This window comes from Chamaea fasciata, unplaced genomic scaffold (genome assembly GCF_029207755.1).
Source record: "Chamaea fasciata isolate MVZ Bird 193981 ecotype frontalis unplaced genomic scaffold, bChaFas1.0.hap1 SCAF_7, whole genome shotgun sequence".
NCBI classification, from domain to species: Eukaryota; Metazoa; Chordata; class Aves; order Passeriformes; family Sylviidae; genus Chamaea; species Chamaea fasciata.
The window spans coordinates 37,676,761-37,702,902 of record NW_027094092.1 but is presented as its reverse complement, the minus strand read 5'-3'; the positions used below and the strand labels follow the sequence as shown (position 1 = coordinate 37,702,902).

The window sequence follows — 26,142 nt, the reverse complement described above, 5'->3', positions numbered from 1 at the left end:
CAAGGCTGATCTTCCCACGCTGGTATACCACAGAAGTCGGGAAGAACTTCTGAATAACCACAACTTCAGAACCTGTGGAGCTTAACTGGCTTTTAGCTGCTGTTGGAGAGCTTATGGCACACACTGTACACAGCTCGCTCAGTCAGGTCAACTCAACTCCTTAAAAGCTCAAGACTCAAAAATTCAGAATATTAGAGACAGAAGAAATATTACTGCCAACTCACTGCTTCCTTTCTGTCACACGTAGAAGCAAGCAGGTAAATGGGTAAATGCTGGACAATAAGGACAGACATAAACATCACTAACACCTTCTGATCTATCTAAGAGGTAAATTGCTATCAACAATATGACAGAAGCACAAGTCCAGTTTTAACAGTCACTACAGGAAGCATTGTGCAAGGATAGGACAATACAGCAGCTGGAAATGGTATAAACTATTTGGGAAAAATTAGAAGAAGGAATTAATACTTCATTAAACTGGTTGGAAAATAGAGTATCTAGTGTTTACATAATTTTGACAACCTCTTTAGCTTCTGACTCACTATAATGCAATGCATATTTCCAGCGAGAACTGTAACTATTCAGATCAACAAAGAACTGACCAGTGAATAACAAATCAGGAAGAAACAGCATCACAAGCTATCATCTCTGAGTGGAAAGGAAAAATCAGTAGATGCATGTAAAGATTAGCAAGAAATATGTAAAATACTTGAAATACTTGAAATAGAATTTCTCATTAAGAAAAAGGATTCCTAACAATGATATGGGGCAAATAGTTACAATGCCAGAGGTAAAACATTCAAAGTGATTTTAAAAGGTAATTTTGGAGGATCATGTTTAGGAAATAATAACTACAGAGGAGAAAAATTGAATGCTTATTTTATGGAGATGTACAGAAAAATGAGAATACCAACACAAATGATGCCTTTGAAGGTCATTTCTTCATCTAATGGTTTGCAAGTACTAAATTTTAAGATCTTGAGTTAGGCATTTTTTTCTTGGAGAATGGGAGTGAAGATTTCTATTGTATAACAGTTGCTTTCCTGAAAACTTGAAGAACAGCAGCAGCATACGCAGCCATAGTTATCTTATTATGTCCTTGGTACTGGCGTTCTTGCTACATCACTCCTGTTCCTCACATGATACCAAGCAACAAAATTGTTTACAGGTCTCAGCATGTACAATACCAGCTTAATGGCACAGTTCTGGTAGCAGTCCTCAGAGAAGTGACAGATACCTGAATGAGATCTCCTCTTTATATTAAAACAAGTAAACATATTACTTTAATCTAATTTGATCTAATGTAGATTAACACCACAGATAAAAGCATAAGTCTGAATTAGCATGGGGACTATTTTATTTTGACTCTTGGGTTTTTTGCCTCGTCTCATTTTCCCTCCTTTATTAGGAAGAACTGCACAAATGTACCCTGAAACAAAATAAGTACAAAGTAGAATAGGGATAGCCTCTTCCCTTTCATATCTGCATCTGATGCACAAAATCAATACTGGCAAAAAGTGAGGTTTGCATTAAGAAGTGCCCAATACAGAATGTCACCTCTAATGGGGAACAGTATTTTGGGTAAGAAGAGTTCTTACCATTTTTCAGAGGTGCAGTTTGAAACAGGAATTCTTGTGGATTGGTTTCAAGCAAGAATACTGCCAGCATGATTGTCATCCCCAAAACGGAATTTTAATTCTGGCGAAATCAGCCTCCTAGATTCAAATAGGAGTTCCTATTTCCATGTTCCAGACAACACAAAACAATCAGTTTATGAAGAGATTTAGATTAAAAGCTGTGGACAATTGTACTTGATTTTCTATGAGTATAAATAAGAAAAAAATACTTTAACTTCAGTTTTAAACTTCACTGCAGGTTACAATAATTTAATTATCCCAGTTTAAATATATTTACTTATATATTAATGTCTTTTCCAATCCTGCTTTACAGATAGGATGCAACTAGAGAAAAATCAACAAATGCAGCTTAATGGATTGTTGGATTGTTAAACATCATGTCAATATGCAGAGATCCCTAGGAATAACATTTTGTTCAAAAAATCAGGCTTTCAGAGCATCATAAATAAATCCAAATGGACTTTAGGCTTTTGTTACGGTGCACCTTTTTGCCTTCAGATAACATAACTTCAAATAAGTTTTCTTTCCTACTTTTCCTAGAAAGAGCATATTGAATGTAAAAGCCAAGCATGAACCAAAATTGCTTTCCAAATATATAAACAAATCCAGGTGTACATGAATGAACACAATCACTCCTGAGGATTACCTAGGTGTAAGAGACGGTCCGAAGATCCCTCATCTGCCTCACGACCATCGTCAAGGACAGAGACTGAAACCCCTAAAAGGGACTTTAAAATCTCAGTACAGGAGTTCTGGCCTGGCTGAGGTGGGATGTTGGCCAAGTGCTGCCTGCAGGTGTGTTCGATGGAAAAACCCAGCACCCATATCGGAACATCAGAACCTGAGCAGAAACAATGGGCAAGTCACGGTGAAGTGACTGTGCCTGCTGACACTGTACTGGTTGACACTGTACCTGCTGACGACCGACTTGTTCTGGGTTCTCTAAATGAACACACTGCAATGATTTCCCCCACCTGTTTGGCCAACTGCCTGTCGCTTCGGAGAGGACTATAAAAACCCTGGAGACCCCCGCTCACTTTTGTGATCACCCCACTGGAGAAACTCGCGTCTATAGGCATCTTCAAAAGCCTCGAGGACTCGACCCTCCATGTTGGTAGCTATAATCCCCCTTCCCTCTTTTCTGTTTTTCTAACTATTCTCTTTTTCTCTCCCTACTATCGCATTTGTTGGCACTAAATAAAGGTGCATTTGTGATTGAGTAAACTGAGTTTGTCCCCCGCTGTGTCTTTTGCGCTCTGAGATCCCTAAAACGAACCATCACGAACCCCGCTTGTGTGAGCGGATCGTGACATTAAATTGGCGTCACGGACAGGATCTTGATGGACAGAGGGGTTGCGGGTTTTATATAGTTTGTAACAGGGGAAGGACCCTCGTCTCAGCCGCACCTAGCACGCCACTTCGGTGAGCGCTGTTAGAAAGCAAGGGGGGCGAGGGAAAATTCCCGCACACTGTATACACCCAGGCGTGTAGCACTCCCTGTCATCAGGATTTCACAAAAGGATCTCATTGTGCAAAAGATGGGACTGTAGTTAGGTTTTGGTTTTTTTTGTGTTTTGGGCTGCTTGGTGTAGTTGAGGAGACAACCATTTGTAACTAAGGTGAACCTCCCAGGCAGTTTTGGTCTCCTCGCCCATTCCAGGGAAGCGAAGGGAAACACAGTTTTAGCTGTGCCTTTGGTGTAACTTTAAGCGTACCTCCCTGAGAGTGGTTTTGGTCCCTTCACAAAATGAGTGAAAAACATAAGAATGCATTTTATGCTTTGTTAGCTAAACATAGTGCTAGACCTTCTCCAGACGGAGAAAGGTGGGCACAGAATAATTGGTTTAACTTTAAAAACATTGTAGATAGAATATATTCTTTGCAACATGATGCTAGATACAAACTGGGCAGAAATAAAACCATTCTTTGCTCAGTTTTGGGGGCCTGTCTTTCGGCAGCCATAGAGACCCGTTCTGAGCGGGTAAGTGAAGAAAAAGCAGTCATAGAATCCCTGCAAAATTTGGTAGAAGCTTTGCAAAAACAATTAGAACAGGAAAGAAATCAGAATTATTTGCTGCAAATTTCTCTTGCAGAAGAGCGAAGCAAAAACTTAAAATCTGTAGATTCACCCACAGAAATAGAAGGAAAGGAGACATACAACATTAAACAAATATACCCTCAGAAAGAATTAGTACACATGCAAAATTGTGGGGAACACTGTTGCTCCAACTTGAGACCTCTCATCAAAACAGAATATAATTATATAAATGAAGAAGATGGTGATCCCCACATAACCACCAAAGAAATACCATACACGGCCACTGAATTAGCTAAATTAAAGAAAGAATACTTCCGCCTCCCTAGTGAATCAGAGACGGAGTATGTTTTTAGAGTTTCCCTCACAGGGGGCGACCAAATTAAATTAAGTGAACAAGAAGCAAGTGGCTATTGGGGACATGGAGTTTTCTTAACAACAGGAAATATGCGTGCTCCATGGTCCCTGACACAGTGTGCAGCTCACTGGGCAGGGGGGTTAAACCCCCTAGAGACGGGCGACCCTCTGGCAATAGTCGGCACCTCAGACCAACTCCTAGAAAACATACACAAAGCTGCATGCTTGCAAATGATACATGAAAGAAAATTAATCTCTGGCTGTGTGTTGCCAATGCAACAGCCTGTCAAACCTGAGATTATGACCCCTTTAATTCGAGGTTTGCCAGAGTCTCTTAAACCAACAGCAATTCTTCAAAAAACAATAGCATCTATCTCTCCGGTAGATGGACTTGAAAGATTTCTTAGACATACAAGAGATCAAACTGGTTCCACTGACTCCACTGACTCCTCACCTTTTACAACTTCTAGCACACAATATAACAGCAGTCATAAACTTTGGACATGGAGTGAGGTAACAGAGGAGTTAATAAGTTACAGTAGAAAATATGGACCAGTGAAGTACTCAGAGGACAAACCAGAAAAACCCAGAGGAGTCAGGCACATTGCTTCTCCTAATGAAAAATCAGAAAAGGGAAAACAAATTTCCAACCGGCAGCAACTGTGGTCACTAGGACTGAAAAGGGGAGTGCCGCAAAAAATTATGGATAAATTGCTTTATGATAAATTGGCTAAAATAATTTCTAATTGGCCCTGTCCCAAACCCATTGTGTTGGAATCATCCAACCAACAACCCAGCGCACCTCCTCTTCCGCAAGCCTTGGGCAACAAGCCACAGCACTCCCTAGCACAAGTTTTAAACAATGGGACACAGCAAGTGGGGGGTGTTCAACAGAAAATAACTTCCCACTTAGAAAGCCTTAGTTTGCAAATCCCCTCAGAAAAAATACAAAAACCTTCTCAAGAAGTAAAATTTTTGGGTATCTGGTGGAAAGGAGGTATGACATGCATCCCACCTGACACCCTAACCTCCTTAGATCAAATTAAAGTGCCTGAGTCCAGGAAAGATCCACAGCATGCCTTGGGATTATTAGTGTTTTGGGGAAAACACATTGCAGATTTTTCAATTTTTGCCAAACCTCTTTATGATTTGTTGAGAAAGGGAGTAAAATGGGACTGGAGCCCTTCTCAGGAAGAAGCATTACAATTGTTAATTTTTGAAGCAACTGCTCATCAGGCCCTAGGCCCGATCCACCCAACAGATCCTTTTCAGGTAGAATGGGGGTTTGCTTCCTCACGGTTGTCAGTACACATATGGCAGTGGGGTCCTGAGGGTCCGACATGGCCTGTTGGTTTTTATTCCCGTGGTTTCAGAGATGCTGAAAAGAGGTATATTATCTGGGAAAAAGGCTTGTTTGTGGTTAGCCTAGCTCTCATAGAAGTAGAGAAGATTATACAACAACAACCAGTTGTTTGGAGAGGGCCTTTCCAAGTTTTTAAGTCAGTCACTACTGGGACTCCCCCATCTGACGGGGTGGCCCAAACAGCCTCAGTAAAAAAGTGGTATGCTCAGATTGAACATTATTGTAACATCTCAATAACCGAAGGAGCTGTGAAAAAACTGGCAGTACAAGAAGCAGAAAACTTGGATAGCATCCAAGACAAACCTGCCTCAGTCATTACCCCTCCCTTTTCCCCCGAACAGTCAGCAAGTCCTTGGTTTACTGATACTTTTCCTTTTAGCCCAACAGCTCCAAGCATATTCCCCTCACTACGGGGACCAAGTGATTCCAAGAATCCAGCACGTTACCCTGGACAACCTGTCTTGGTGGACCTCCCCACGGTGGGAGAGGTACCACAAGTGCTAAAACCCCCTCTGAATAAATACACATGGGTAACCTTTGATGCTCTAGGAAAAGAGTATCGAATAAATGCACACTGGAGAACTTCCATCATTCTAACTTTCTGCCTTTTGGTGGCAGATTCTGTTGTGCTTACTTTTTACAGGAGAACTCCGAGGGACATAAAGGCCATGTAAACCATGATAAATACTTTAAATTGGGAATTTTTAGAAGTATTAATGAAAAAATTGGCTGCCAAAACTAGGGATTTGACCAAATTACAATAACCATTGCAGTTATCCTTATTGGCTTTGGGGACACATCAGTGGTTGCTATCAAACATATTATCAAATTCAGAAAAAGTGAATGTGAATGATCACAAATTGATAATTGATACACTTGGTGCCACATAAAGCAATGTCTCTTTGGCTCTTAGCTGCATCCAGGCACAGCTGTGGATGCAGACAGTTGTTGCCTCAATCATAAGGGAAGGAGAAGAAGGCACTTTCCTACTGAAATTCAGAAAATAATTTAGGACAATGCAAATGATTTTGAAAAGGAATTCCAATCCTGGTGGAAATTAGTAAACTTAACCTACAACCCCAATACCAACACAGTTACAGCTTTTGTGTTAACCATATGTAATGCCTCTGTACACTCGATATTTCCTATCATTGCATTAGGACTGAATCATGATGGAGCTATTCTCTATGCTTTTGAGCACAGAGAATGGGCCCGTCAAAATGGCGAGAGATGGCAAACTGTCAATTTAGACTCATGTATTGTTCGGGAACAGTAAGGTTTCATCTGTGAGAGTAATGCAATCATAGCTCAAGACATTTGTCTGGACACTGAACAAAATATCTGCCACTTTAAAATTCACCCTAACCAGACTTCTGAAACAGTGCTAATATATATAGGCAATAGGTGTGCATGCTTTAAAACTGCTTGTGATGTAGTGTTTGTAGAAGAAATAGTAGTGAATCTTAAGAATCACTCAAATTTTTGTATTTGTAACTTTACCACAATTACAAGATGTGACTTTTCTTACTCAGCCCCAGTTACCTTTTATCACCTTTTACAATCTGATTATACAGTGATGCACAAATTATTGCCTCCCCCTATTGGGATGAATCTTATTTTGGTGAAGCAATTGTTGCTTCATCAGGATTTAATTGAGATTTTGGAAAAGATCAAGAAAAACAGACAGAAAACCCTGGCAACTATTCCTTACAAAGTGAGAAAAATACATCATGTCATGGAAAGGGTAAGAAAAGATGCTGAACACAGGTGGTGAGATACCCTTTTTGGGTGGTCACCTACGGCTACAGGTATCCTGAACAAAGTGTGTTATCCCATTGTTGTTTTTTTTTTATTTTGGTTTTGTTTAGTTTTGTCTTATCAGTCATTTTATACATCCTAAATTGGAAAATGATGAATTAATACCCCTTTTGCAAAAGACCCTCCCAAAGTTATTGACACGAGATGTACTACCCTAACAGTAAAAATTAGGCCTCCAACAGCAGATTAATTTGAGAATGTTAATTGCTTGTTTTGATTATTGTTATTTGTTTTAATTATGTTATATTGTAATCAAAATTAAGCTTTTGTTTGAAAATTGTTATAACTTTAAGGAATTTTATGATTTGTTCTAATTATTTTGATGAAATTGTTTTAATCAATATTGATTGATTTTGTTTTGTTTTTATTTCCTTTTCCTATTTCTCTCTCTCTCTCTCTCTCTCTCTCTCTCTCTCTCTCTCTCTTTCACACACACTCTCTACTGTCCCTGTTTTTTCCGGGATATGCTACTGACATGGACGAGTCCTGAAGACTTCGCAAAACTACGGAACCCTGCAGAAGGAGCTCTCTTGACGACAATCGTGAGTCACGGGGTGGTGTAAGAGACGGTCCGAAGATCCCTCATCTGCCTCACGACCATCGTCAAGGACAGAGACTGAAACCCCTAAAAGGGACTTTAAAATCTCAGTACAGGAGTTCTGGCCTGGCTGAGGTGGGATGTTGGCCAAGTGCTGCCTGCAGGTGTGTTCGATGGAAAAACCCAGCACCCATATCGGAACATCAGAACCTGAGCAGAAACAATGGGCAAGTCACGGTGAAGTGACTGTGCCTGCTGACACTGTACTGGTTGACACTGTACCTGCTGACGACCGACTTGTTCTGGGTTCTCTAAATGAACACACTGCAATGATTTCCCCCACCTGTTTGGCCAACTGCCTGTCGCTTCGGAGAGGACTATAAAAACCCTGGAGACCCCCGCTCACTTTTGTGATCACCCCACTGGAGAAACTCGCGTCTATAGGCATCTTCAAAAGCCTCGAGGACTCGACCCTCCATGTTGGTAGCTATAATCCCCCTTCCCTCTTTTCTGTTTTTCTAACTATTCTCTTTTTCTCTCCCTACTATCGCATTTGTTGGCACTAAATAAAGGTGCATTTGTGATTGAGTAAACTGAGTTTGTCCCCCGCTGTGTCTTTTGCGCTCTGAGATCCCTAAAACGAACCATCACGAACCCCGCTTGTGTGAGCGGATCGTGACACTAGGCTCCTTTTAAGATGACAGTTAAACCAGCACTTCCCACATTCAAATCAAATAATTTATTTTTACAGAGAACTGGCCTATAGAAACCCAATCTTCACATTTTCTGGCCTGCTTCCCATAGCCTCTCACTACTAAGACAATCACTTCTAAAGAAGCAGTTCAGTTCCCTAAAGATCAGGTTTCCAATTTGGAGGCCCAGCACACCTCTTACTGCCACACTGATAACAATTCCATGATTCTGTGAGGCAGCTGAGCTGCCCAAAGAAAACCCCCATCTTGTGGTTTCTAAGGGACAAGTGAAAACAGCAAGACAGAAACTCATCCAGTTCAGAAGACATGTTCACTTGACTTCAACACCTAGGTTTTAGCAGGACTCCTCTACAACATACAACAACCAACCTGTTTGCTACAGTTACCAAGTTCACTGGGACATGAATCATCAAGGCAGTTTCACTCTGCCCTGCTGAATTTCAAGCTTATATTCCTAGTGATTAGAAGAATCTTATTATGAAAGACATGATGAAAATTCACTCATAAAAAAAAAAAAAAAAAAAAAGGTTACTTGGTGCTTGGGTGCTCCTGTACCTATAATAACTTTTGATTTGCTATTACCACTAAATACAAAAATCATAAACATCAGATGGAAACCAATAGAGATAATTAATTTAACCATATCGATTTTATTAATTTTATAGCCAGAAACAAAGGTTGCAAATAGTAAGGGGAGGCAACACCAGGAAGAATCTGACCCTGAGAGAAAGTAACAGGCAGAACCTGTCAGATTACCTGATAGTAAGATTTCTTTAACTTGATCAATTTCTGCTGCTCTATTCTCACCAGGAAATGCAAAACTAGAGTGGAAACTTCTGCAAGGAAAAATATTGCTTACAGCCAACTGATGAGGCATTTACTCAGGAAATCCTGTCAGCTTCCCCTCTCCCATTTCACGATGTTGGGAATTTTAAAGTCTTAAGAAAGTTTCACCTGTATTCACAAGTAGCCAGCCTGACTTTGTGCTTCCCCTTTCAAGATGTCCCATCTACTCCTACTCTCCTGTCCCAGTGTTGCAGAAGCAGTGAGGGACATTGGAGCACACCGTTATGGGAAGAGCCAGACTTGCTGGCTCAAGATGTGTAGGCAACACAGGCGTTTCCTTGGAGGAAGCATCCATGCCAACCAGTTGCAGGAGTACTTCTAGAACCTCTGACACACTGATGTCCAACACATCTTCACTTACAGTGTATAGCTATACAAAGTTGAATATATTAAATGCCCTTTCATTTCTCTTTTAGCCACAATCAGGAACTGCCAGGTTTCAGAAGAGCTGCAGGGAGTGGGGAACTTGCAGGCCAGGCCTTCCCTCTAGCTTTCACTGGCAACTGAGTCTATCTCCTTCAGCTCTCCTGGGAAGTTCAACAGCCTTGTTCTTCTGCATCTGGTGACCAAAATTCTTGAGCTTGAGCTATGCTATTTTAGGATGGCCCCAACATGGAAGGAGAGGGGGAAGATTTCAGCAGATTGGTATTGATCTCTGAGATGTGTCTTCAGAGAAGAACTGAGTTCTGCTGGGATATCCAAGGAACACCCAGAAATTAACTGATGAGACACGGACACAATGCGGAATATTTCAGTCATGAATCTCTAATACTAAAAATAGGTGAAATTTCAAGAGTACCCCTCACTGCTTGAGCTTCTTTCTCTTCTAAGATCATGTTACACAGACAGTGAAGGTGATCTTCAATGAAAACACCAAAAATCTTCATCTTTACAGTCTGTGCAATATTTACAGGAAATGAAAGTACAGGTCTAAAGAATGAAACACATGTTGCAAAGATAAAAATTTCTCCAATCTTGAGCAACAGGCCAAATGTTTTTGTTATCACAGAAATGCAAACTTGAACCACCATTATAAGACAGGAAAAAAAAAAAAAAGAGATGGAAAAGGCTGAGAGCAAATGAACAAACACGTCTGACTGCTTTGTTGAGTGGTAAGACAAGAGGTGGTCGGAGGCAGAATTGATGAACTGTCACAGCATGACAAATAAGACCTCAGTTGGATGTATTGATTCCGAACAGAGAATGACTCATGGATCTACTTCATTCTTGCTTCATTTACAGACAGTAAAGTACTTGAACAAATCACAGACGCTGCCAAAGGAGTCAGAGAAGAAAAAAATTCTTTCCCATGGAAGAGTTTTTTGGGGTCAAATTTATTAATAACTGCTTGTTTTGTAGGACAGCTCATAGAGTAGCTAATGTTTTGTACAAAGTATCACTGTCTCAATAACCATACAGAGAATCTTTTATGCACGTTGCACGGTTAAGACTGACTTGACAACTCACTTGACAACTCGTAAAGATTACCACATGAAAACCTTAGCATTCTAGTATGTGTATTTGTCAACTACACATGTATGCACAGGAGCTAATTTTTTTGTGTGTTTCATGGCCTCAAAAATGGCTTAGTAACTGGAACTTAGGAGAGAAAGTTGCATTCACTGTTTTTCTCAAACACAACAAGCTCCAATACGTTTTCTGCTCTCCTTGTTTCATCACAGAGGATTTATAGGCATTAAGCAGATATTTCAAAGAAGCAAAATTATGTTTCAAAATTGATTTGGGTTATTAAGCCAAGAGAATTGTGGGTCAGAACTTTTTTTTTTTTTAATTTTGCCTTCATTTGAAGAGTTGTAGGTTTTTTTGTCTTGATAATTGTCTTTATATTTGGAAAATAAGCCTTGCAAACTGAGTAACAGACATACCAAAGCAGTAGTTCTGAGCTGAAGTCACAACATGTAATTCATCAAGGTTTTTTAATTCTGTGGCCAAAGCTAGGTTTTTTTCAAAAATTTAAAAGGACCATTCACCATTTTCCTGTAGACTACCATCCTATGTCCTATTTTTCTCCCTTATCTTGATGAAACTTTTTTTCACTATCAGCTTTCCTTTCAAGACTGCAATCTCTCTCTACCCATTCTTTTCTCTACTGCTAATGTAGCCAGGAGTCCAGGAATAACTACTACAGAAGCACTAGAATAGCTAAAATTATCATGTTAGTTTTAAATTGAATCCTCTTGTTAAATAGAATTTTAGATCTTTAACATACAGAAAAAGAAAATGCAATAATATGTGTACACACAACTATTATTACTGCAAAATTCACTTAATCCCTTCCCCAATTCAGAGAGCAGTCTCCACTCAACAAGCCTGCTGCTCTTTCCCTGGAAGAGACAAGAAACACACAAAACATGAGGTGACCCCTGCACCTGCCACAGAACACTCCCAATTACAGCAGGCACAGAGTGGCTTTCTGTGACAGCCTGTGAGAGGTGCAGGAGAACAGGTCTGCTGGCTTTCCTGACAGGAGGAGACTGCTGCTTCAGGCCAGAGATGTGGTATGCTGGCTGCTGCCAGCAGATTGGGATGGGAAGGGAGTGGGACAGCAAGGATCTGGCTTCCTCAGCTATTATACAGGCCTACTGCAATTTATACAGGAATAACACAAACGCATGTAGTCCATTTATAAAAGTGCTGATTAAGTTTAGGAGGAACCACTTTGAATTATCTGCCAAGAGCAAAAACTATTCCTTTGTGCATAGTCAGCCTTGAGCAACTCAATCTGGAACTATTCTACCAATTGTTCAGATGTCTGAGTTTAATATAGAGATTAGAGAGGGTAAAGTTAGGGCAGAGCTGACCCCAACTGCCAAACTCTTTGAAGAAGGGAATTGTGAGTTAGCTTTGATCCAACACACATTTGAAATATATGTTCAGTTACTTTTAACACCAGATGGGTACAGCTGAAAAAAAGGACGTGGCTGCATAGTTAATTTTCAACATACCAAACTCATTGAAAACTAAAAATAGCAAAATACTCTTCAAGATGTTCTTGCAGATCATGATCTCTTACCCCTCTCTCACCTCCCACCCTGGCCCTCCCACAGCTCAGGGGCAGCTGAAGCAGAGCAAAGTGCCTTCATTCCTCTTCCACAACCCAAGAGCGGTCTCTAGAGCCTAGATATCCTGCTTGCACTGGGATTCCGTCTCATTTCCGAGGAATACTTTTGCAGAAAATTGTCATAAACAGGAAAATATCCATTTAAGAACTATGTAACAGTTTGTTTAGTAGGAGAAATGGACAATTAGTGTGTGGAAATTCCCGCTCTTGACCTTTACAAGGTGAAAGGTGAGAGCACTACAGAGAGTACCAAATGTGATTGTGCTGGGTAAGGATTTATGTAATTAGATACATCTGGAGGAAAGGATTAACTACACAGAGTCATGACAGAGCCTGAATCAACTCTGCTTGGTTAAACTGCAAGGACATCTCTGTTTACAAACCACATGTTTGCAGCACAGTGACTGACTCATTCAGGCACAATGCATCAGGTACAGTCTTAAACAGCAGCAGATGACAAGGCTGAATGATTTTAGACTTTAGGGAGGTTTGGGATTTTTTCTATTTTCTGAACTATATAGCCAAATAATTTCTGTTCTTTAATATCTTTTAATAAAGAGTCAACTTTAAAGTCTAATTTAAAGTGCTACAGTAAGGAAGCAAAGGGTTGAAAGGAGGTGTTGTCTGGTGTTGCAGTTTTACAGTCACTATGTGCTCAGTGCCTTCAAATCAAATGCTCTCACCATTTCCTAGCCCTCAAAAAAATCTTTGTTCCCATCTTCATGCTGCCTCCTTTTTTTTAAAATTATTTTCAGGAATTGAGTAATTGATGCAGCTACATCATCATTTCTACCAGGAAACAGACCCAGAATAAAACCCACCTGGAAAAAAGGGTGATTGGGAATTATCTTTACAAACCAAGGGCGTCATAAACCAGAGAAACCGTCACATGATGTTCCAGTAAATCTGTCAAGTCAATAATATTCACAATGATTTGCTGAGTGCTGGTGGTGAGGACTGAAGTTGCCTGGTAAGTCGCACATCTAGCTTTCTAGAATGTCAGAACACTTTGGGAATTAAATGAATAAAAATTTCTCCTTCAACTTCCTCTTGTTTTCTGTCCCCACTCATCTCTCAAAGTACCTTTGCCTTGCCACACAATCCAGCCCCTCCCCAAGATGCCTAAGGCATGCTAAATGGAATTACAAATGTTAGGCTGTTTGAAACAGAGAGGAATATTTTATCTATGTTTTCTTATTTTAATCATATCACTAAGAGTTATCTGGAGTCTTGGTCTTCAGCAGAACAGCTGCAGTTCTGGAAGCTAAATCATGAAGTTAAACAGTACTTTTTGTTAAATTTAAATTAAGACCAGAACGCATTTAAATTACCATGATTTTGTCACATAAATCTTAGGCCTTCTCCTGTGTTTAACAACACCCTTTATTTTGCCATTCTCTCTAAATCACATAAGGGACAGCTTCCAAAGAAACTAATAATTTGCAAATAGTAACATTTAAGAGTGTGTTAGAAACACAGCAACAATCTAATTTTCTCTTTCAACCACACTGCATGCTAACTACATACTCTAACAGAGAAGTTTATAAAACAATATCCTGACTGGGTCTAACAGCTGCAGCAATGAACCCTTGAAAAGAACACAGACTGACCCATACCTGAAGACTCAAAAGAATTTAGTGTTTTGACAAGTAAAATAATTCAGCTTTTGACAGGCTGGACAGCTTTAACACAGGTCCTCCCTCAGAAACACTGCTCATTTACTACACCTCTAGTCAAGCAGAAGAAGTCACAGCATACCTTTCTTCTTCAAAATGGGACTGTCATGCTACCCTAGCCAGCCAGCTTGACCTCAGTAGCCTTCCCTCTTGGCTTTTTCCATCCTTTGTGCTCTGCCTCCCACTTCTCTCACACTGTTTCTCCTCTCCATCTTCCCAGCTGGGCACTGTGTTTCCCTATGTAGACTGAAGAACTTAATAAGGCAGGCTGTAAATGCCCCATACATGCCACTCCACATTTTCCATTTGGTTGTTTTGTGGTAGAGTCAGCCCTCAAAGGACACACTACAGCACCCAGGGAGGTCAGCACTGGGTCACACGTAGGGGACTACTTGGCAGCAACACCCATAACCCGAAAATCAACATATGAACAGACTACTGTGGCCTTCCCTTCCTTCAAACTGAAAAAAGTTTGGAAACAGAAAAAAGGATTGCTCTGCTTTGTGGGTTTCTTTCTGTTTTAAGCATTCTTGAAAAAAGTAGTCAGAAAACAAGAATACATGCTTCTTGTCAGAAGTATCCAAAATAAGAACAAAGACATAGTCCTTTCTTGACATGTTACAACACAGAAGTTCAGAGTCATGAAGAAATAAAACAGGATCTGTTAGCATGCAGCATGATCTTGCATTTAAACTCTGCTTCCATTTGGAAAAAACTACAAACTCAACAGTTAATGCTGTAATTGTGTATAATGACATCTAACATTAAAAAAAAAAATTAGAAGTATCTCAGTTAATTGAGAGGATCAGTGCAGGGAAAAGTCTTTAGTAGTCCATGTGTCAAGAAGATAATTTCTTTTGGGAAGTGAAGGAGCTATTTTGTTGTTTAGAGTGCAAATATATACACTTCCCATGCCAAAACAGGTACTATTCAGCCAGTGAGTATCTGCAGGTATCTACAGTAGAAATAATGGGCATCTCCAATCTATCATGTAATGACTCCATACTTCCAAAAACAGGATCCAGAAAACAGGAGCAGCAAAAGACTGGTTAGAAACCCCGATTACCGTTTTCTATGCATGACAAAATGTAATAATCATTCACAGCAACATAAGTCACAGGACAAGTAACTTTTAGCTAAGAGAACCATCTTCTGGAGATAAGCTGGTGTGAGCCCAAGTTACTGTTCTGTTGTGCAGGAAGGAAAGGCAGGTCTTCCCAAAACCCTCCTAATCAGTAAACGGCTGGGATTCAAGAGAAATTTGACCTGTACCTGTATGGAACAACCTAAATGAAAGTTGATGCCTCCACAGAGTCCTTCTGGAGCTCTTTGGTATCAGGACTTTGGATACCAAAGTCCTTCCATTACAGCCCAAGCTAAGGAGAAGCTCAAAGGCAATTTATGCTGTTCAGCATGCCAATACCTCCAAGTAAGATTTCTGACCAGAAATCAGGAGTAATTATGTGCCAAAACCAGGCTGGCTCTTTGCTCGATTTCCTCCAGTTTGTACAAATCATTCAGAATCTTGTTCAGAGTTCCCATGGTGGGAAAGGCATGCACTGAGGAAGGACACTTATTTCTCTCCTCATCTTTGGCAGCATAGACCTGTCTTTCCAGATGTTAAAACATTGTGCCACTATGTTCTGCCTGGAATTCTTCTCAGATAATTGAAACTCCCTCCCTGATCCCACCCGAACAACTTGTGAACTCTTTTTTCTATTTTTGTAGTAAGTACCTTCTTTGTGAGACAGTATCTCATGAAACTACACTGCTACTCTGAAACATCTTTCAGCAAGTTTATCCAACCTCCCTAGCTCACTTTTATATACATATATAAGAGTATACACTACTTCCTAATAATAGCTTTAAAGTAATTCTTAGAACAAAAATGTATTTCCTCTAATTACTAAAAGTGATTTTCTTCTTTTATTATTAAGCTCATTTATAAATTCATTTTGAGAATGTGAAAATTTAAATTCTGGCTTTGGAATATGCGTAAGCAACTACTTTACTATTCCTAATTTAAAGTAAATTTGATTGACAAAAATACTCAAATAACCTTAAGCCAATTCTTAGTGAAATGCTGCAAGTGAGTATCAAGAATTCTCAGACACAGGTATTGACAAAGGAGCAGGATTTTTCTTCTACAAATGAAGTGGAAAGAACTGAAGCCAGTTTGAGCTGCCCGTATCAAACAGGACTGAAGTCTTAAAGCAATAGGAAGTGAAATAATTTTTAAAATGTGTACAGGATGTGGTTTGAACTAAGTAAGGGGTTATTTTAAGGACAACTTCTACCAGCATAATTATATTAGACTAAATTTTCTACACAGCAGATTTACCCTCTTCCCTTACATCCCTATTAAAACTATGAAAACTTACACAACCACACAGTGTTTGTGTAATAATGTTATTATTGATACCTTATCTATAACTATAAACATTGAATACATAAGGAAACTTATGACATTTTTACAGCTAATACAGTCAAATATATAAGGACCATCTTCCAACTAATAATTTTTAATTTGTGAAACCTAGATAACTTTCAACTTCACTGTAATGTGCTACAAAGCATTTGCTCATTTTCTCTAGAGGATAACTAATAATGAGGCACTCACTGTTTTACAGTCAGTATACACAAAACACTTAATGAATATTTAACCAGCACTTACGTTTTCACACTGCATCTTTCTGGATTTTACGTGGGAAACATTGAGTCCATCAATAACAATATCAAACGGAAGTCGATTTTCCACAAAAGTTTGAAAGGCCTCAAATTCCTGAAATAAGTAAATAAGCAAACACAGGGGAATAATAAGTTTATTATTTATTTAAATTATTTATTTATTTTATTTAATTGTAATAATAATTTGAGTTTAATAGAAAGAAATTCCATTCAATTTTTATTAAAAAAAGAAAAAAAAGCCCAAATGTCTCACTTTTCCTTTGTTGGCTACACTTCACATCATTACTCGCTTATTTCCTAAAACAACCACACCAAAAAAAACCCAACCCCATCTTTTAAGCCATAATCTTACATTGGATACATCCAATAAAACCATTACAACCAAAAACTACATTACAACTGAAAACCAAAACTTTACAGTTATCCAGATTTTCAAAATTACGATCTGAACTGTACACTTCTATAAAGACACATGCTATAGTCATTGTCATACAGCAGCTGCTGAACAAAGCAAGTTTACAATCCAGTAGACAGTTTCATTACTACTAGCTCTTAACATACCCAAATGTAAACTAATGATCATACTTACGTTCTCTGGAAGAATTATGAAATCTCTGAATGCCAGTCAATATTTAAACAAACATCCATTTAGAAAGATGGCACTCCATTTGTGAGAAACACGTGGCTTTAAGGCTAAAACCATGAACTTTCTTACTAGGTCAGAAAAGTAATGCACCGATTGAGCAAAACATCCAGTTTTTCCCTCATAAGGAAACCTATGAGGTTTAGGTTTGAGAGTCCGTAAGAGAAGAACAGACTACAAGGGTATAATTAAATCTTCAGGAATTTCTACCTTGATTTTTGAGGAAAGATTTAGTAGGGTTTTTTGCAGACACTTGCATAAAATTTCTACTTTTTGCTTCTGTCTGTTTTTAATAAGAGCAAGAACTCTGCATTATCCTGATGGGCAGTGACCTAATTGCATAAATTACCTTTCTAGTAACAAGTAAGATTTATTTATCACTGACAGAGCTTTCACAGTCCAGGCTATAAATTAACTTTCAGAGGAACTCAAAACAATTAATATTTCATGCCTTCTGCAAAGGATTCAAGAAGTACTCTTCTAATCTTGCCTTCTTCCATGTAGCAATATGGTAACACATGTCTAAATGAAAACCACTGCCCCAGCACCCTAAAACATATACAGCACATATGATTCTTCCTTGGAGAAAGAAATGAAAGAAAGAATTAATTTTTCCAGAAAATACAACAGTGTCAGGAAGTAACAAATGATCACTTCAAATTTAGTCAGAATGCTTACGACAAATTACACAAGGAAAAGGGTTACTTGTACTAGAAGTACAAACCAAGCAAGACAAGATGGCTTACTCAGCTGTTAAAATTTCAGGAATAATTTCCAGGTGAACAAAGGTGTACCAGTCAAAAGCACAGTGGTAAGAATACAGACAACACAGGGCTCAGCCTAGCACCCTAGGAATCAATCACCTTTTATGTGATCTTTCCTTTCTCCATGGCTTAAATAAATGTTCCTATTGGGAAAGTATAAAAAGCTGGACAAGGAAATTATCATTTAAAACAAAAATAAATTGTTGGTACCTGTGAAGTATTTTCCCCACCTGCCTGCCCTAATATCAATGTATTTTCCACAGATAAATGAAAATTCTCTTTGCCATCTGACAGGGACACCAAGACAGAAGGAAGTCACTAGGAAAGGCAACAGCACGGATAGCAGGTAGAAACCTGATATAGATACAGAGTGCAAAACCAAACAACATGGATTCCTGACTTCTGGGCTTACACCATCCATGGATCTCCCCATGGTTCAAAATCTGGCAAGACATCAGTGCAATACTGCATGGCTGTCTGAAATGTGGGAGAGATGAAAAGAAGCAAAACACATGCAGCCCAGATTAAGGTAAGATAGAAAAGCTTTGAGCCAAATGCTAACAAATGGCAATATTATTTGAAGTAACATAGTTACAGTCAAGACATTTTTAAGAAGCAAACTGTACAAGTAATCTTGTCTTTATGGGTTCAGTTCAATACAAAACAAGCACTTTGCAGAGAATTTTTCAAGTGGTATTTTATTTCAAGTGACAATGGTTACAGAGCAGCTCCTGAAAAGGTGGTTTTCCCTGAAGGGCAGAGTAGACTGTTTTGTTCAGGGAATACTACAGCATGAGTTGGGGAAGCAGCAGAGGGGCTCAGTAGCTCTGCACTCTCCTCTGCCCACTCTTTGCTTGGATCCCTCTCCTCTCCCAGAAGGGCAGATGGTGCAGGGCTGCCAGAAGGGTCCTGCTGAGAGGAACCAGGATAGGCTCAGCACTCCTCAGAAAGCCACCTCATGGCTCTTGGATTTACTCCTGGAGCTGGGGAGATGCTGCAGCTTTTTCAGTGTCATTCCTTTGGCCACTGCACTTTTCTGCACCATCTCCTCCTGTCCATGTCTCCTAACATGCTCAAGAGATGCCTGACAAACAGCGTGCCCTGCCAGCCTCCCAGATCAGCTCAACTGGTTTCCATTTCTATGAGTAAACTGTGCAAAACAGGGAGAAAAAGTTTGCTGGTGGCAATGAGACTTATCCAGCCAGGGAAAAGAGGAGTTAATAGCAAAGTGCAGGAGACAAATGGCCAACTTTAATTCATGTCACCAAATACAGAAAACTCCAATAAAAAAGCCTCAGACAGACTAAAAATCCCAAGGGTCAGTTAATTTTCTCTTTACCACCCATATTTCCCCAGCAACACATGAGAGTGTGTTCCTTCCTTTTCCAGAAAAAAAAAACAACCAAAAAACCAAAAAACCATTAAGAACGACAGAGAAGGTCTCCTCCCCTGAGAGACAGTTTTTGAGCTGCCATATTTCTCATCCTCTCTGGACACCGGGAAGGAAAAGGGCAAAGCCTGGAAATAAGCAGCAGGCTACCTCATGCAGACACAACACAAACACCCAAAGACTTTCACTGTAGGAGTGTACTGGGTCTGGCTTAGCTGGAGTTAATGTTCCCCCCAGCAGCCTTCACAGTGCTGTGCTTTGCCAGCCACAAAGGTGTGAATAACACACCAGTGTTCTGGCTTCTGCTGAGCAGTGCTCCCACAGGCTGTATCTCCAACATTCCCCCCCATCAGTAGCCTGGTGGTGGGCAAAATCTTGGGAGGGGACATAACCAAGACAGCTGACTCAACCTGACCAAAGGGATATCCCATCCATATGACACCTCCTCAGAACAACATCCAAGAGAAAGAAGGGGGCGAGGGGAGGGAGTTTATTATTATGACCTTTGTTTTCTGGAGCAACTGCTATGCATACTGATGCTCCACTTCTCAGGGAGGGGCTGGACATCACCTGCCAATGGGAAGAAGAGAATATTTTATTTTTCTTCACTTCTGCATGCAGCCTTTGCTTTTGCTTTAAAAAACTCTCTCCATCCTGACGCACAAGTGTTTTTTCCATCTCATTTTATACCCCTACTGGCCTTGTCCTGTTGAGAGGAGTGATAGAACAGTTTGGTGGGCATCTGGTGCCCAACCAAGGCCAACCCACTACAAAGAGAGAAAGTAGACAATTCAAAGAATGCTGATCTTTTAAGGATTGGGATTTGTCTGGATTTTATGCAGATCTTACTTCAGCCACAGTAGTAAACAGATGATTCATCCACAGTTCCCTAAAGATATCTCCCCCATTAGCTAACTGCTAGAAGAAATTAAAGGCTTTCTTTCTAAGCAGTAAATGAAGTAGAGCACAGCTGCAGTTAGGGTACAACTAATCAAGAGAAACCAGGCACTATGGCCATCAGTGCAGTACAAGGATGACATGAAGATTACAGAACCATAGAATATGCTGAGCTGGAAGGGACCCACAAGGATCATTCAGTCCAACTCTTAGCCCTGCACTGGACCATCCGAAGAGTCAGGTTGGTTTAGGCAAAAAAAAAAAAAGCAAGCTATCCACAAAGGCTTACCCTTCCAAATGGAGACTGCAACATGTGATCTACATGCAGCCCAGCTGCATATGCCACAGGTGCATTTACATGGAAACATCCTGTTCAACAAGACAAGGGGCACTTCTGATGAATTCCTTCAATTAGCCAACAAGTACCAAAACACACCTCTCTCTCTCCAACCCCACCCTCCCCGCTTCAGGTAAAAGCACCAAAACAAACACAGCAAACTTTACACTGATTTCTAACTTATTCTGACTGGGTTTCATCTCACAAAGTTTTTATGGAAAAGTCCATTTTCCTTATGGACTCAAAAACATGGCTCAAACTGAAGAAACTAAACTAAAATCACATTTTGTGTTGCTTATTGACATGACCCTCCTTAAGGCTCAGGTTCTGCAGAGAAGTACTGCAATACAGCAGGGCTGTTACCTCATGCAGGACTTCCCCCACATGCACAGCACAGCACAGCACAGTGCTCTCAGGGTTTCCAGTGATATCCTGTTTCACGCCATGAACAAAAGAAAAGGGAATTTTAAAAAAACCCACCTGATTTCATTCATTACCTTACTGGGAAAGCAGGGGAATGCCAACAATGCAACCTTTAAAAATGATTTACTGCACCTTCTATTAAAAGATTTTTCTTCACAAATGGATACACACCGACTAAATCAATTGAAAGAAAAAGCCAGCTACAACTCAACCCATGATGGAATTTATATTGATGTAAAGAATTTAAGAGTTTCAAAATAATTTACTGTTTAATCTCTAGGGTGTGGATGGCTCAAGTCCATTCATATCTTGGCAAAAGCACAAAGAGTTGCATTCTTTTGTATTCCACACCAGCTGGATGGCTCATGCACTATTTCACCACCATCTTATACTGGTATGTACTGGTGCTGCCCCAGAAAGGGGTGTTTCCACCTTCTCCCTTTCCTCAGCCATTCATTCCTGGCTTTGTTCCCTCACCTACCCATGCAGACATACTGTTAGCACACGGAGAAAGACTCCAGTGGATGAACTCAGCCCATACAACAGCTCTTAGTCTGCACCAGTCCCCCTGCTGAGATTACAACACAGAGGACTGTCCTGGCATGAAAATGCAGCCAGGGAATGGAATGAGACTGGTAGCAGGTGAGACTACTGGGATCACCTTTTCCCACACTAAAACATATTCAAATCACTGCAGAAAAGGCTGTTTGTCACTTCCTCTAAACAACAAAGTTTTTGCTCACTTCAGGAATGGTGGAGAGACACTACTAAATTAAAAAATGCAGAACTACAATATTCAACATATATTTTTTTCCAGAAGAATACTTTCAGCTTTGTACAGCAGAAAAAGCAGTGCTTCTTCTCTTGTTAAATGACAATATCCTCAAGTGCAAGGAAAGAGCAAATTCTGATTAACAGAATATTATACTGCACTTAATTATAATGTAACTACCCCTATTTTCAAACAGGGTGTATTTTAGAGAAGTTAAAACATTCCATTTTTTAACAGTTTTATAAAATACAATGTTAAGGGAGTTGCTTTGTTTGCAGCAATGTTTCTTGGTATCAGAAGAAAAACCCAGGAATGAACATTAAGTGTGAGAAATAAAATTCAGCTGTCCAATTGAAATCCAGACAGTTCTTTTTTTTAAGCTGTCTTGGTGGAACACTCTTAAATCTGTTTGTTGCTATGCCTGAAGGGTTTGAATACTTCCCCTACAGTTTCAAAGCTTGGAAATCCCCTTCAAACCCTTCTAAAAAGGACAGCTTTTCTCAGTATTGGTACGGTATCTCCATGTACTCTGGATTGCACACAATTTGTTTGGCCTCTGTTACACGTGCCTCTTGTTTACAAATAATCCCTGAGTCAGGAGCTCCTGTAGCCACAGCCTTCAGAGGCACATCAGGAACAGGAAGGTGCCTGCAGGCACTCACTGCCATGAGCATGTGGGCAGTGCTGCCCATTCACAGCTCTGTCCACAGCAGGCACTGGCAGCACAGGACTCAGCTAACATCCATGGGAATAGAGGTAGAGGAGGTAAATGGAACTTATCCCGGGCTGTGGCACATACTGTGCCACTTTCAGACCAGGACTGACAGATACCCAAAGCCCCCTTTGGGTCACTTGGGCCTTTGGGCCAAATTATGGAGTTGGAAGGAGAACCAAAGTTTTACAGAAAAAAAAAAAAAATCAGTCTAAAAGGTAAGAGTTAGAACTTTATGTTCAAGGTTCCTTGGAAATAGCACTGCCTCATTCTCTTGCAAAAGAACACTGAGATGAATGGGCTACTTCCTCTTTGCCGTCGCCTTAATGTTCTAGAAGAATATGTAAAATCCCTGCTTAGCACAGATCTAGTGTGGGAATTCACATGACCACAAACCCCATCTCTTCCTGCCTTCTTGCCAGCACACACACTTCTCCCATGAGCTTCCTTCCCACTCCATAACAGCCTTTTCAGGCTTTTTAGAGGTATGTAGGAGCCACGAAGGGAATGAAATTACAGCATTTGCGTAAACACCCAGGAGCAGCTGCGACACGAAAGTCATCACAGCAAAAGTTGATTCTGCCTCTCAGCATACCAATTATATCCTCTCAGGCTCAATGGCATAGCTCCCAATTAAAAGCAGTCAGAGTAAACAAGCATCTGACAGAAAATATCACGCAGAAATTTGGTACAAGAGGTGACAGTCTTGTAACTGCTTCCTTTCTCTGGTAGCCTGCAAGGTCACGGTTCGCTGTATTAGATCATCATATGACATCCCAATAGATCTTCCAGAAGCTATGCATAAGGATCTGAATTGGCACCTATTTTTAATGTGTAACATTTCCTTATCACAGATAATCAGTTTTATAGTTCACGCAAGCCATCTTTTCAACGTATTTGTAAATAGTGTTCAGTATCACTCTGATGTACAAACCTATGTTGTTTGAGTTGTTTTCCTAAAACTAATTACAAAAAAGATTTCTTTTTTTTAATCACCGCACAACAAACTACTTTTGGGGGATCCTCAGCAAACCAAGTCTTTGCTCCTCATTTTCTACTCTGATCACATTTATTCTTAAGTGACAGAAATAAAATAAAGCAATGATGCTGTTGCAGAAGACAAAAGACTATTCCTCGGTAAAGAAAAAAAGAGATTCCAAGTGCATTTAGATATTCAATTTGAAACATTGTTGGAAAAAATATTCAGAGCTTGAAACAACTCAAACTATTTCCCTGATTAATCACTTCATTGCAGGAAATACAGATCCATTGAAGAAAACTAGTTAGGAGAAAAGGAATACAAAGCTCAAGTTTTCTATTTGAATTACAGCCACTACAAAAAAAGTGACTGACTGCAAAATGAAATCCCCCCCACCTTCTCAGACGTATTTGCTTACATCCTTATTTCAGCCTTGTCACCTAGTTCCCCTCTGGAAGCCCCTGGCTACAGAAGAGGTCACACAGTCTGACATACCTAAAATGGGCAGCGTATTTTCATCACCACACGTCTGCTTTCACAGCACAAAGGCAACTAAAAAGTCCCAAATTTATTTCTGGAAACAGCTGATAAATCATGACACTGTTTTGCCACTACCCCCACATCCATGCTCAAAATTCACTGAGGAAGCAGATTTGAAGCTGTACAAGCAACAGCAGACACACCAAGTTCACCTCCATTCAGGGACTGCCTGTTGATACAGAACTGGAATGAGATCAACTTGAAACTAACAAGCAGGTGGCCCTGGAGTGATAAATGATGGAATTTCAGCTATCATACAGACTAACAGAATCTACCAACATCAGAATTTAATATAGTGGATTAAGTCTTTGTTCCATTAGATTGTATTCATTTAATCAATCAGGCTCTCACACAGGGGGAACATCATTTCTACTGCTCTTCAGATTGTGTGTGAAGGTCCAGTTACCCAGAACTCCCTTCCTAAATCTCTCCACCTTCAACTGGTACTGCCAATCTAGCCCTGTCCACTTAACACATTTGAAATTTTCAAGCCATACAGCATTCAATAAAACACAGCCTTTTGTTTATAATATTACAGAACACCAGTACCTATTAAATACTTAAAATTACTGCTACATTATTAAGGAGAATTTTATTCTCCTATATAATTCACAGCTAGATCAGATCAAAAGTCCTGAACTGAAAATAAAATCTGTGTGGAAATTAGATGTCTGCACAATAGGCTGCATGTATTACAAACACCCCAAGACTGTTCCACGTTTCTGTAACTGATAAACATGTTTAATGTCTGTGCCTGCAAAAAGCCTGAAGAATAAACCTGGTGTCCTCTTCCAGATTTTCAAAGCTGGTGAAGAACTGAGGTGCCAGCTGCAGCAAACCCCCAGTCAATACTCAAAGAGAAAGCAAACCTGCCCCGAGATGTGGTGTGGGCTCCATCTAGTGGGCCTCAGCTTTGTTCAGTATCAGCTACCACCAAATCTGTTATCTCCACACAAAATGTGTCAGAAATAGAATCATATAATCATTAAGGTTGGAAAAAACCTCCAAAATCATTGAGTCCAAGCTGTGACTGATCATCACCTTGTCAACTAGGCCATAGCACTCAAGTGTCCCATCCAGCCATTTCTTTAACACCTCCAGGGACGGTGACTCTACCACCTCCCTGGGCAACCCATTACATGTTTTACCTCTCTTTCACTTAAGAAATTCTTCCTCATGTCCAACTTCAACGTCCGCTGGCACAGCTTGATGTTATGTCCTCTTGCTCCAAAGCCAGTTGTCTGGGAGAAGACACCAACCCCCACCTGGCTGCAGCCTCCTTTCCAGTACTTGTAGAGACCACTAAGGTCTCCCCTGAGTCTCCTTTTCTCCAGGCTGAACAACCCCAGCTCCCCCAGCTGCTCCTCGCATGACTTACTCTCCAGACCCCTGACCAGCTCCACTGTCCTTCTCTGGACATGCTCCAGCACCTCAATGTCCTTCTCATGGTGAGGGACCCAGAACTGGATGTAGAATTAGAGATGTGGCCTCACCAGTGTTGAGTAAAGAGGGATAATCACTGCCCTGGTCCTGCTGGCCACACTATGGCTGATGCAGGCCAGGATGCCATTTGCAATCTTGGGCACCTGGGTACACACTGGATCATGTCCTGCTGCTGTCAAGCATCACCGCCAGATCCTTTTCTTCTGGACAGTTTTCCAGCCACTCTGTCCCCAGCTTGTAGCACTGCCTGGAGTTATTGTGACGAAAGTCCAGGACCTGAAATTTTGCCTTGTTGAACCACATAGAGTTGGCCTTGACCCACTGATCCAGTCTATCCAGATCCATCTGCAGAGCCTTCCTGCCCTCCAGCCTGTTAACACTCCCACCCAACTTGGTGCTGCCCGTGACCTTGCTGCAGGTGCATTGGATGCCCTTCCCCCAGACCATCAGCCGAGGTATTAAACAGGACTGGCCCCAGCACTGAGCCCT

The 26,142-nt window shown here is 40.4% G+C and overlaps 1 protein-coding gene across 2 annotated transcripts in view; it reads right to left on the bottom strand.

The window, feature by feature from the left end:
* The window catches only part of PRORP (protein only RNase P catalytic subunit), a 46,417-nt gene that overhangs the window by 15,510 nt on the left and 4,765 nt on the right, over positions 1–26,142 (bottom strand). For both annotated transcript variants that reach the window (XM_066188423.1, XM_066188424.1), the window contains exon 5: positions 16,740–16,847. In XM_066188423.1, coding sequence (XP_066044520.1) covers positions 16,740–16,847 — 108 coding nt within the window. The remainder of the gene's footprint in view (positions 1–16,739; positions 16,848–26,142) is intronic.